The sequence below is a fragment of the Phyllobates terribilis genome, unplaced genomic scaffold, assembly GCF_046119375.1.
Source record: "Phyllobates terribilis strain yellow unplaced genomic scaffold, ASM4611937v1 Scaffold_9__5_contigs__length_417890890, whole genome shotgun sequence".
In the NCBI taxonomy this organism is placed as follows: domain Eukaryota; kingdom Metazoa; phylum Chordata; class Amphibia; order Anura; family Dendrobatidae; genus Phyllobates; species Phyllobates terribilis.
Window position 1 is genome coordinate 54,342,718 of NW_027362769.1, and position 13,796 is coordinate 54,356,513.

The 13,796-nt window shown below is 47.4% G+C and overlaps 1 protein-coding gene across 1 annotated transcript in view; it reads right to left on the reverse strand.

Moving 5' to 3' along the window:
- LOC141161552 (aldehyde oxidase 1-like) overlaps positions 1-13,796 on the reverse strand; it is a 536,896-nt gene that overhangs the window by 76,940 nt on the left and 446,160 nt on the right. Inside the window, exons 23-25 of the mRNA XM_073646509.1 lie at positions 12,508-12,595; positions 2,268-2,354; positions 975-1,166 (exon numbers count right to left, since the gene is read on the reverse strand). Coding sequence (XP_073502610.1) covers positions 975-1,166; positions 2,268-2,354; positions 12,508-12,595 — 367 coding nt within the window. The remainder of the gene's footprint in view (positions 1-974; positions 1,167-2,267; positions 2,355-12,507; positions 12,596-13,796) is intronic.

A 13,796-nucleotide genomic window follows, 5' to 3' on the forward strand; every position in this document is an offset into this window, starting at 1 on the left:
TTATCACCAGGAGATTATCATTGCTGGACTAGCTCCCTTGTGCCAACTAGTCTGCCCTCACCCCCTTCTCTGATAAGCAGCTTAGTGTCAATATACAATGTACACAGAAAGCTGTAGAGTGAGCGGGGGCAACTTTCTGAGCTCTGCTACATCTAAAAACTCTGATTGTGTCACAACTGCTGCACCAAGTAAACTAAGTGACACATCGCTGGAATCAGGGTGTCTTTCTCTACACCAGGCTACTCTAAGATGACATAGCAAAAACCAGGTCTGTAGATTCAGTAAGCCAAACTTCCGACTCTGACTCCTCAATTTCCATGACACCAACTCCGACTCCACGACTCCGACTCCCTCATACATGGCTCGTGTTTAAGTGATAAATTTACTGTAGCACAGATTCACCTCAAGTCTAGACCCTTAGATCAGGAATAGGACAGACATTTATAGGACATTTCATAACTTTCCCAAATTCTTAGGAAAAAATATTCCCCACAAACCTCATTGAACTATTGTACCCAATTTATTATATATTTTAGGAGTTGGAGTCGGTCCATTTTATACCGACTCCACCAAAATGGACACCGACACCGACTCCACGACTCCAACTCCACAGCCCTGGCAAAAACCTGGTGACAGATTCTCTTTAAGAGGCGTTCATCTCTTAATGATTCAGGAGCATCTGACTGCAACACGATACATCATCAAGACCGGCAAAAAAAAATAAATCGCCAGTCTTGATGAATCGGGGCCATAAATAATAAATATATAATGTATTATTAATACATTATATTAACACATATATAACGTACACAGCTATAATACTATGTATATAGTCTGTGTAAATTTCTGTAAAACAGATAGTGTCATACATATTACACAGCGATTTGCTCTTTTTACTACTTTTTTGTTGATTCACTGAAGAAATTAGGAAACACGATTGAATCAGATATCTAAAAAACATTACTAATCCTTACCTGATGAGGAGGTAAATTGCACTTAGCTGCTACTTCATCTATCCACACTTCTGTAATCAGTGAACACTGAGGAAAGCCAAAGCCTCGAAATGATATGTTTGATGGAAGATTTGTTTTGCAAACTCTTCCTTGACACCTCAGATTAGGAATGTGGTAAGCAGCATCTATTTGCAGCACAGAAACCTCCATTATCTATGACAAATAACAGAATATTTAAGGCAGTGTTCACACTGGTTCTCTGTTTTTCTGTTCGTTTATAGGAATAGAAAAATTAAATTCTTGGAAGAAATGTCTCTGTCCTATAGACGGACCCCATTGACTCTAAGGCCTGATTCAAACGTCCGGGTTTTTTTTAACGTTCAAGAAAAACGGACTGAGTTTCATTAATGGTTTTGATCCAAGTTTCATCTAAGTCATCAGTTTTTCTTGGATGAGAAAATTAAAGGCTTCTCCAGCTTTTCATGGCATCCGAGTGCTTTCTGATTTTTTCACGGACACTTAGACTTGCGTTGCTGATTTTAAGACGACTGCCCCTTTGGCTAAATACGAGATTTGTCATTGAAAAACATGGACTTGTACGTGAAAAACGAACGTCTGAATGAGGCCTAACGAGGTCTGTTTGGTTTCCATCGTCATTTTAACATATAGAAAAAAAAAGCAGAATGCGGCAGGATTAATGAAACTTGCCGCATCCAACCCAAGTGTGAACCTATTCTTGGATTAGATTATTACATAGACACTTTTCACTATAAGATTAGATGGAAATGTCCATTGTCAGTCACGACCAGGCATTCAACAAACTTTCTCCTTATCCTACCAGAATGTGTGAAAAATGTTGCTTCTCTGTCCCATTGACATGAACTAGAATTATATGCAAAAATGAAAGTTTAGTCAGATGATGAACATGTTATATCACCTTTATTGGCTGTGGTGACACATTTGTTATAGACTCAGTAGAGATAAGTTTCAAATCACAACAATCTTTAATTGTAACCTGAAGTTATGATTGAAGATCATTGGGATCTAAAACTGCATCAAGTATTAGCGTATATATCTCCTATATCTCTTACATGTATCAACATAATGGATGTAGCACTCGCTGGCTTAAGCTTTTAATTTTGGTATTTAATTAAAAAGTTTGAGTGCCAGATCATGCTGTGTTTTGGTAACGTTTTGTGATGATGAACTCTATGAAAATACTATTATGACGCATAATGCCTAGCCCCTACTGGAATCAACTTTGGATGATTTTGCAATCATATGAGAAGTGTAGTAAAACTGTAAATGACTTACAAACACAGATTCTGTCCCAGAATATCCGCCATTACTGTACATATTAATATCCGCTGCTACGATTCTACCATCTTTCATGTATCCGATCTAAAAATACACAAAGCATAGACTTCAGTTATTTCTATATTCCTTTTTCCAGTACCAGAAATGAAAAGCTATTAATCATCAATACTCATTGCGCATAGTTGAAAGTTACTTCCACAATTTCTTTTTTCAAATCGAGAAATAAAAATTTACAAGAAAGTTTAGATATTAAATGGATTGCCGATTGGTGAGTGTCTGACTGGTGGAACATACACCAATCAGCAAATTGGAGAATTTTTAATCTCTGGCGGGAAAATCTTTATCCCAGTTACAAAATGGTGTGGCAGGTCGGATGTCCAGCCGCCTCTCCAATATTTCTCTATAATGCTGGGATAAAAGATCCCCCTTCCATCAATCGGTGTAAATCCCAGGATTAGGACTCTCACCGATCAACAAGTTATCACCGGAGGACAACACCTTTAAGGCTAAGTGCCCATGATGCAGAAATGCTCAGGATTTTTTCCTGAGCGTTTCTGCATCTCCCTGGCAGAAAAAACGCATGCGGATTGTACATGCGGATTGTACATGCGGATTGTACACGCCAAGGGACAAGCGTAAGTGAAGCGTTTTGATCATGCGATTTCGCATGTGGGTTGTTAACCGCTTTCCAAGCAATTTTAGCATCACTTGGAAAGTGCTTGACAACTTGGTCACACTATATAAATCCATGCAACCGGCATGGATTTATATAGTGTGACCAAAAGAATGGTAAAAAATAAATATTATACTCACCTTCTGATGGCCTCCGGTGTCCTTATCCGATGCGTCCGGTCTCCCCGGTGTCTCGTGGTTGTGTAAAAGGACCTGCCATGACGTAATTTAGTCATGTGACGGGTCACGCGACTGCTGACGTCGGCGGTCGCGGGACCCGTCACATGACTAAATGACATCACCACAGGTCCTTTTAGACCATCGCTAGCTGCCGGGAAGCCAGGACAGATCGCTGAGGAGACCGGGGTCCATTAGAAGGTAAGTATAATGTATTTTTTTTATTTTAATTCTTTTTTTTACAGGTACTATAGTACCCGGGTCTGGAGGAGAGTCTCCTCTTCTCCAGACCCGGGTACCATCCGCACATTGAATCGCTTAATATCCGCATGTGCACATGTAGTGATGCGGATATTATGCGATTCAATGCAAGTTAATGGCGGCGAAAATGCCGCGATTACGCAAAATAATTGGTAGTGCTGCGGATTATTCCGCAATGATAATCCGCAGAGGAAATTTTCGCAGCATGTGCACAGCACATGCGGATTATCATTGGGGAACATGGCAGACCTTCTACCAAGCGTTTTTTAAGCGTTTCTGCAGTGGAATTGTCGCTGCGGAAACGCTTGAAAAACGCATAGTGGGCACACAGCCTAGCAATAAATCTTTTAAAGGTGTGACTTTTAAAAATGCATCCTGGATAATGTCAGAAAGTACCAATTATACAAGTATTTCAATAACCGTTCTCCACATGCTTGTAATCTGTTCTCACAAACAGTGTAGATCTTATAGTTATACATGAGTTGATATAGGATTTCTTTCTGTTATGGACAGTATACATGCACTACATTCACTCGGGTGTAATCTCTGTTGCAAATCAGCTAGAAAACACACATCAGTTTCCACATGGAAAATCTCTGCGGATAGATGAGATTTGGTAAAATATCATTCACTTGTTTGTACTATTTCATGCGGTGGAATATCTGTTGCAAAATCTGCAGAAAATCCGCCCCTCAAGCATGTACACTAAGACACATTTACTGTACATGTAACCAACAAAAGGAATAATTATGTAGTATGGGCCTCTTCATACACACAGGTTTTTGCCACCACATCTGAGAGCAGCATAATGTAGGGGCAGAGAACCTAATTCTAGCGATGTGTCACTTACTGGGCCGCGTTTTGTATTTTTTTTTTATAAACTCACTGTTTTATCTGAAGACTGAGCTCTTTATAACCCTGCCTACAATACTGTTTGACAGAGCTTTGTGAACACTGTGAATAGGCAGAAAACTGCCAATCAGTGGTGGGGGTGGGGTTTTACAGAGCTCATGATTATGAAGGACTACATGGAACCAGGTTTACTAGCCCTCTAGTCATAATCTCCTGCTGATCAAATATTTTATCAAAAAATCAAAAGATTTTATCAAAACTACCACAAGCATCCTAATAAGTGACACCTTGCTGGAATCAGGGTCACTGCCCCTATATTAATCTTCTCTCAGATTAGGTGGCAAATAACCCATAACAGATTCCCTTTAATATTGAAAACTGAATATAAGAAATCAACATTAGCCAAGTCATATTTCTTATTTTAGCTACATATGGTATAAATCAGGGCCAGGATAAGGTATTTTGGTGATAAGGAATGGGTCAGAGACTAAAATAACAGGACACCTAATGCAATTTCAAAGTTAGATTCAGAATCGTTCATTGTTTGCGGACCATTTACACAATATGAGGGAAACATAGTGATATTCATCCATGACATCCTACATTTTAAATGTCAGACCCAAGGCCAGTCATGGAATCTAATATAACTTAACTATAATGGGGGACGAATGGTTTCAATTAAGGTGTCCAGCATTTGGCAGATACCCTAATGAAAACTAAACAGACCCTATTATAGATAAAGGTATACATATAATGTTTTTTACGTCCGTCATGCGACAAATACCGCTTGCAACAAAACTGATGTTTGGTGGTTCTGGTGACGTATTCTTGTACTGATGGTGACTCTGGTGATGTAGCGGAGTGCTGATGGTTCTAGTAATGTATTCATCACCTGAACCATCATCAATATATAAATACAAAACCAAAATCATCATCAGTGCATAAACAGAACACCAGAGCCATCAATAGTACATGAATACAGCTCCAGAACCATCATCTGTAAATATGACGCGCCCCCTGGGCCAGTGTTGTTTGGGGGATACCCGGAGCCGGATCAGATGGGGGTTGTAGTCTCCGAGTGGCGGTGACCCGGTCCGTGCCCAGGGTGTCAAGCTCAGTGTGTGGCAGTCCTACAGATGTTACTGGATGTTCTTTAGTGTCGACTACGCCACCCGTTGATTTGCGGTCACTACGGCCGCCGCTGCAGCAGGGTCCGCTGAGGCTGGTGGTGTGTGTGCAGCTCAGGTAGTATAACCCCCAACGGGAGGGGTATAGCCTCAGGGGGTCAGTTGCAGAGGATGGTGGTTGTGGAGGTGCAGTGAGGATGGTAATGAAACTCAGAGTCGGGCTGTGCAGTTCAGGGTTTTTACTTACTGCTTTTGTGTTGGTCACTCCGGCCTTGAGTGACCACCCGAGCCGTGCTGCGTCCACCAGGTCCTGGACTCGGCCAACCCCCAGGTGATTCTGGAGCGTGTTCCTGAGCTCCCGTTTTGACTTGTCCTTCTCTCTGGCCTCCCCCACCAGGGATCCACCTAAGTCCGGCTCCCTCGGGCCTCTTGTTGGTAAAACCCTTGTCTCTGGGTTCCCTGACCCTATTCTTGGTTTGCCTTCCGGGTGGATTTAGTGGGTGGTCGTGGCAGATCCTGCCCACGACCTCCGGTCTCTGGCTAAGGATTAGTGCCCTCCACCAGCTTGGGATCCGGTACCCTTGTGCCAACTCTTCACCCTCTGGTCTAATTTTGGGTTCTTGGAGTTCCCTCTTCTCCCCCTCTGGGTCCTTCTTTTCTCCTCTCTCTCACTCTCTTGGCCTTGGAGCTGGCTGAGCTGCTCTGCTTGTCGGACCAAACCTCTACAAAAGACCCTGTTCTAAGATGGTTCCCACCTTATATACTCCCTCTATGTGTGAGCTCAGGTGACCAGCACCCAATGAGCTCCTAGCATTACCCAGACTGCTCCCCCTATCTGCCCCTACACTACTGGGATGTTCCACCCCCCTCCCACTCCAGCCAGGGACAGACGCTGTCGTACCTGCACATTTCTCTAGTGGGAGTACCATTGGTCTGTCCCCCGGAAATGGGATGTATGTAGTGCATGCAGCCTACTGAGCTCAGTTCCACACTCCATCCTTATCCGGGAGTGGAATACCACACCTCTGGCTTGAGGTGCAATACCCCTGTAGCAGCCGAATCCTCAGGGTGCTACATTCCCCCCTGGTAAATCACAGCACGTCCTCGGGCTGTAAGATATAAAAAAACATCCAAAACATACAATTTTTTTCATAAACATAAACATATAAAACATCACATATATTATCAGCAATAAAACTTTTCATATAAAACTTTTCATAAATAACATCCTTGTAAACACTCTTGCTCCTCCGGCCACGGTGCAACTTGTGACCGGGAAAAGTGCGACAGTCTCCTTTAGAAACACGGTTTTCCTATAAAACCTGTAGAGGGCGCCTTAGAAAGCGCAACTATATACAGGGGGAATATGGCCGCTCTCAGTCCTCGGCCAGGTAATGGGAATAGGGACACACGGGTTAACAGTTCACTCTTGTCCCAACGGGGACATATTTAAAGCAGCAACAGTTCACTGTACCCCGATGGGTAACTATTTACAGTCTCTTTACCGTACTTTAACGACGGCGTCCTCCTGCTCCTTCTTTGGATTCAGACCCGTCCGGGTCCTCCTGCTCCTCCTCACACCGCAGCTCCTCCTCCGTCAGGCGATGTACATGGAGGGCGTAGGGTCCTTTGGCACACTTGTGCCGGGTGAAGGTGACCTCGTCCCCTACATACAGGTCACGACCTCTGTGTCCCTCCGGCAGATGGCTTTCTACGTCTCTGCGGGTGACAAAGACGTCGCCGGGGGTATGATGGTCTCTTATGAAGCCCCACCCATGCTGCAGGTTGAATTTAATCACAGTCCCGGTGGTACGGGGACCATGAGCTGCACGGGGATCTCTCCTGGTCCGGCTCTTCTGCTCCGCGCTCCTTATCTGTGCTTGCTGTTCCCGGACCCGCCTCTCTCTCCGCTCCTTCTCGAAGACCTCGAGCTGCTGGCGGCAGCACTCTGCACGCTCCGCTGCGGCCGCCCGAGTCTCCTGAGTGAACCCCATGAGGTCTCCTCCGGTGGGGTCCCACTCAAACTGTGCCTCCTCTAGCGGGGGCTGGGTCCTCCTGACGGGCTTCGGAGCCGGAATCAGGGGCTCACACAGGGGCCTCGCCCTTTGGAGTTCCAGTTGGTAGTACTCCTGGGGCCATATGAAGGGCTGCCCATCCGGGCACGTATGCTGGGCGAACAGGTCCTCACCCAGGTGCGGTACTTTAGGTGTTATGGGCGCTGTGGTGGTAGCGGCGCCCGGGTTGACCAGGCCTTGCGACCAGGCTTGGGGCACGCTAAAAGAAAAGGGCACCGTAAGAACGGCGGCGCCCGTGGTTACTCGGCCCTGCGACCAGGCTGGTGGCTCCGCGGAGGTAGGGGGCGCTGTTGGAATGGCGGCGCCCGGGTGTACTAGGCCTTGCGACCAGGCCGATGGTATTTCCTGCTTTGCCGCGCTCAGGGTTGAAGCGCGTGACGTCACAGGGGTCGCGGCCGCGGTTTCCGGTTGAGGCCTAGTCTGCGGCGGTGACGATGCAGCGACGGGCACGGCAGGGGGAATTTCGGGCTCTGCGACGGGGAGCTGGGGCAGGCACGCGGTTTCCCGGCTCGGGGTAGAGACGTCCCCTTTACCTGCCTCCATTCGTTCAGCTCCCTTCTCGGCGCCGTCTCCGGCCTTGAGTCCTCCTGCACCATCCTCAGAGGCGGTCTGTCTCCTCGTCTCGGGTGGCGTGCTCCGCTGACGGGTTTCGGTCCGCTGGGCCATCTCTCGGCTCCACTCCGCCAACGTCTCTCGCTGCACCCGGGCCATCCTCCGTGCGAGGCCCTCCAGCGCAGTCTGTGCACACTCCCGGTCTCGGGGGAGCTGTGCCAGGACCTCCACTAGGCCTAGTGGGGTTGTGGCTTGTAGCAGGCTCCTGACCACTGGGTCGGTGCTGCCTGACTCTCCCTCCATCTCCGGGTAGGCTTTCTCTGGACTCCTCTCCAGACTTCTTGTCTCCGGGTGCGCTCTCTCCAGACTGCTCCAGGCGACACCCATCTTTGCTCTCTTGTTCTGTCTCCGCCCACATTGAGGGTGGTCCCGGTGCAACTTTGTGATTGTCAGTTCCAGGGGCAGTTCTCTCACGCTGATGGACACTTCCAGCATCATAGTCTCTGTTGGTGGGCGCGGTTTCCGCTTTTGGCGCCATTCTTCGACCTGGCCCACGATGGGAGGTGGCCTTTTGCCACCCTCTGGCACGCCCATAATGGCGTCCGCTCTTCCAAGGCGGGAAATCTTCTGGAAATGGCGGGAATCGTCTCCCAGTGGCGGGAAACGACGTGTGATGGGGTCCGTTGGCGGGGACCCTCCGGAACCGGCGGGAGACTTCTTTTTAAGGTAACGGTGAACTTTTCTTCAGGCACGCAGTACCCGGTTGTTGCGGGCACGTTATCCTGCCGACTACGCCAAAGTTGACGCGCCCCCTGGGCCAGTGTTGTTTGGGGGATACCCGGATCAGATGGGGGTTGTAGTCTCCGAGTGGCGGTGACCCGGTCCGTGCCCAGGGTGTCAAGCTCAGTGTGTGGCAGTCCTACAGATGTTACTGGATGTTCTTTAGTGTCGACTACGCCACCCGTTGATTTGCGGTCACTACGGCCGCCGCTGCAGCAGGGTCCGCTGAGGCTGGTGGTGTGTGTGCAGCTCAGGTAGTATAACCCCCAACGGGAGGGGTATAGCCTCAGGGGGTCAGTTGCAGAGGATGGTGGTTGTGGAGGTGCAGTGAGGATGGTAATGAAACTCAGAGTCGGGCTGTGCAGTTCAGGGTTTTTACTTACTGCTTTTGTGTTGGTCACTCCGGCCTTGAGTGACCACCCGAGCCGTGCTGCGTCCACCAGGTCCTGGACTTGGCCAACCCCCAGGTGATTCTGGAGCGTGTTCCTGAGCTCCCGTTCTGACTTGTCCTTCTCTCTGGCCTCCCCCACCAGGGATCCACCTAAGTCCGGCTCCCTCGGGCCTCTTGTTGGTAAAACCCTTGTCTCTGGGTTCCCTGACCCTATTCTTGGTTTGCCTTCCGGGTGGATTTAGTGGGTGGTCGTGGCAGATCCTGCCCACGACCTCCGGTCTCTGGCTAAGGATTAGTGCCCTCCACCAGCTTGGGATCCGGTACCCTTGTGCCAACTCTTCACCCTCTGGTCTAATTTTGGGTTCTTGGAGTTCCCTCTTCTCCCCCTCTGGGTCCTTCTTTTCTCCTCTCTCTCACTCTCTTGGCCTTGGAGCTGGCTGAGCTGCTCTGCTTGTCGGACCAAACCTCTACAAAAGACCCTGTTCTAAGATGGTTCCCACCTTATATACTCCCTCTATGTGTGAGCTCAGGTGACCAGCACCCAATGAGCTCCTAGCATTACCCAGACTGCTCCCCCTATCTGCCCCTACACTACTGGGATGTTCCACCCCCCTCCCACTCCAGCCAGGGACAGACGCTGTCGTACCTGCACATTTCTCTAGTGGGAGTACCATTGGTCTGTCCCCCGGAAATGGGATGTATGTAGTGCATGCAGCCTACTGAGCTCAGTTCCACACTCCATCCTTACCCGGGAGTGGAATACCACACCTCTGGCTTGAGGTGCAATACCCCTGTAGCAGCCGAATCCTCAGGGTGCTACAAATACATACATCAACAGAACCACCATCAGTGCATGAATACATCACCAGAACCACAATCAGTACAATAATACATCACCAAAACCATCATCAGTACAGGAACACATCACCAGAATCACCATAAGTACTTGAATAGAAGAACCACGCTTAGTACATCAATAAATTGCAATGTCAATTTAGCCCGATACACATTTGTATCGAATAAACCTACAGCTCTCAGTATGTCATTAACAATGGAAAGGAGATACTGAGTGACTGCAGACCATATAGGAACCACGGGACTGATGATATGCAAGCAAGATCACACAAAAACATTTACATCAAGATACCTTTATAGATGACATCTTCTCTGATTAAGATGTTTCCTTTCTTTTCATCTCCATCTTGTCCTGACGCCATAATGACTTTTCACATCACAGCTCTCCTCTGCAGACTTCCATCTTCACCAGTCTTCTGCAGCACATCCCAACACGGTGCCCTCAAAAATAAGAGTGTTATTAAAATGCTCTCTACACAAAAATATCTGTCCATACTGTACCCTAAATAAGCCTCCTATTGTACATGACCTCCACACTGTTCGCCTTAATGAGCTATAACTACCCCACTGTCTGCCACTATTAGCTATAATCGCCACACTGTCCCCTTTGAACCAAAGCCTACACCATAGCTATCCCCTCTCCACTGTTTTCCCTTACACACTCTATATCTCCACATTGTCCCCCGCCATGCTCACCTCTTGCCATACTGTGCCCCCATTTCATTCTGCCCCCTCTCCATTCTGTGGCCCCTCTTCACACTATGCCCTCATACTGTCCATCACACTGCTCACTCCAAACTGTACCCCCTCCCCATACAGTATGAAGGTCTTCACAGCAACCAATACAGTATTGTGTGGGTATACAGCCCACACATTATATAGTATGGTTACCACAGCCCTCCTATTATATAGTATGGTCACACCACAGCCTCCTTATACGGTATGGTGGTCACTCAGTCCCTAATACAGTATAATGGCCCCCGCAGCCCCTTATGTACAGTATAATGTCACCCACAACACCCCATACAATATATCCACCATTGCCCCTTTCCAGTATGGTAACCACAGCCTCCTATACAGTATGATGTCTCCACAGCCCAGGTATTATGTCTGCCACAGCTCCTCATATAATGTCCCTCATATCATGATCCCCCGGCAGCCCCTCATATCATGTCTCCTCGAAGCCCCTCATATCAGGTCCCCTGGCAGCCCCCTATTTCATATCCCCCACAGACTCTCATGTCAGATCCCCCCATAGTCCCTCATGTCAGATCCACCCACAGGTTTTCATATTAGGTCACTCCACAGCCCCTCATATCATGTCCGCCCACAGCCCCTCATATCATGTCCGCCCACAGCCCCTCATATCATGTCCACCCACAGCCCCTCATATCAGGTCCCCCCCGCAGGCCCTCTTACCTGGTACCCCCGCATATCCTGTCCTCTCGCAGCCTCTCATATTATGTCCTGCACATCTCTCACATCAGGTCCCCACAGCCCCTTTTGTAATGATCCCCACTTAATGGCCTAATAATATAAGAAAAAAAAAACAACTTATACTCACCTAATCACTGTACACCGTGGCTGCTGCTTCCTCTTCTATGAAGCACAGCAGTGGGCGCTGCACGGAGCAATGACATCATTGCATCGCCCCATCTGACATCCCCTGTGTGTGCCGTCTTCAACAGGATGCAGGCCAGAAGTGGCCTGCATTTTGCTGGAGTCCCAGTGGAGCAGAAGGCTGATTACAGCTCCTCTGCTCCTGTCTCAGATGCCGCTGACATAAATTGTATTTGCGTCTTACAGACACGGATACGATTGCGGGGAAGGAGCGACGGTCGGAGTGCAGGCAGAGAGAGGGGTGAACAGCGTCAGTGACTCACTGACACTGCTGAATGTGCCTGCGCCCCGGCCGTCACTGTACTGAATGCCTGTGGCCACAGGAAAGTGCCAGGCGGATGCAGGTATTCAGCAACTGCGCCTTCCTTGGTGAGGCAGGAGGTAGTGTCCTAGGACGGTGCCTGCCCTGCCTACCCCTCGTCCTGGTCCTGGTCTTGATTAATGGAGTTGCCCAGCACATAGTCTTTATGACCTATTCTTACAATAGGATAGGTCATCAATTTCAGATTGGGTGGTCTGTCAACCTGGCACCCCTTACCAATTAGTTGTTTGCAGCTCTTCGGCAGCTGAATAGACACAATTTACAGAACTGGCCCACCACAACATCCTAAATTATACTGGTCATTCCCAGGAATTACGGCTCAGCTACAATTTACCTAATCAAAAAAGCTGATTGATGGGAATGTGTCAGACCTCAACAATCCAATATTGATGACATATCCAATGAACAGTACAAAAAAATCCAATTGATAGGTCTTATTGTCGTAGTCCTGGAAACCCCTTTAAATTGGGAGTTTTCATGCAAAAACTTGTAATTTCTATGTATGCACTGTGATTACATAAAATGGAGTTTATAGTTTTTTATTAAAACTTACTTTGTATCTCCCAAGGTAGGGGTGTCTGCCACCCTTTATTAGCATGTCTTCATCTCGTTCCAAAACACAGCGAATAGGATGTTTGGTTCTGCACAACAAGAAGAAAACACTGGATTTACCCTAAACATCCCCACGTATCTCTCTGTATGCATGTCTGGAGCTATGGTCATCCAGTTCAGAAAAGTTTCACTTTACCCCAAATCTTCCTGCTTGGAACAATTTAAAACAGGCTGAGAAGCTGCAAGGACAACGCTCTCACCCAGCAGCCAGAAGTTACATTATATTTAACTGGATTTATGGTAAAAATGAAGGTTAGACATTTTCTAATAATGCTCTTCATGTGATTTCCATATTTCCTCCAGAATCTAGAAAAGCTCTGCATAAATGTTCTCCAGAATCTTTGTTTGCAGGGTTTATCTTCACATGAACCCCTCTACTGTACAGGCTGCAATGGCGATCAGCCGTCTCAGTGCTCCAGGCAAACAGCTGATTCTGCCAAAGGAATTTCTCAAGCAGCAGAAAGTGAAGTAAGGGGGCTATATATTTTACTATGGACCTAAAAACTAACAAACAATCAGGTAGTTGTTCTACGCAGTGCCGGCACAGAGGGGTCATTGCTTCTGCCGGCGATTCAGCTACTCCATGTCAACAGAGAAGCATCTTCCTCTTTCAGGCTGTCTTTTTTGATGGGGTATGACTGCTGACGACATGTTGATTGACAGCCGGCTCCCCGCAGCTAGGTAACATGAGGTTGGCAGTCACAGCTCTGTCGACATGATGTCAGCAGAAGCCTGCTGAATCTCTGGCAGCAGCGGTCTGTGACCACTTTGCGTTGGCGGAGATCAGCGTCAGGCACAACAGGCAGGTTGGTAGCAACTAACTGCCTGTTAGCTCTTAGGTCCATAGTTTAAAAAATAAAAAAATTGTCCCGGACAATTCCTTTAAATTCAGCTACTCAAGAATCGCACTAAGGCCACGGCCCCACTATCAGTATTTGATCAGTATTCGGTCAGTATTTTTTCTCAGGAGTGGGAGCCAAAACCAGGTGAGGAACAATCAGAGAAAAGGTATAATAGAAACAAGTCACCAATTCTGCATTTATCACTAGAGATGAGCGTTGTTCTACTCGAACTGTTCGCCAATCTCAAATTCGAGCTGTTTTGGTCGGTGTTCGAGCCGTTCGGCGAACACGAACAATTTGAGAAAAATTCGGCTGTTCGAGGTTATGTTCGATAACTGTTCGTGCACCAAAATCATAACTGGATTTTTTCTCAGTAATGATGAAAATT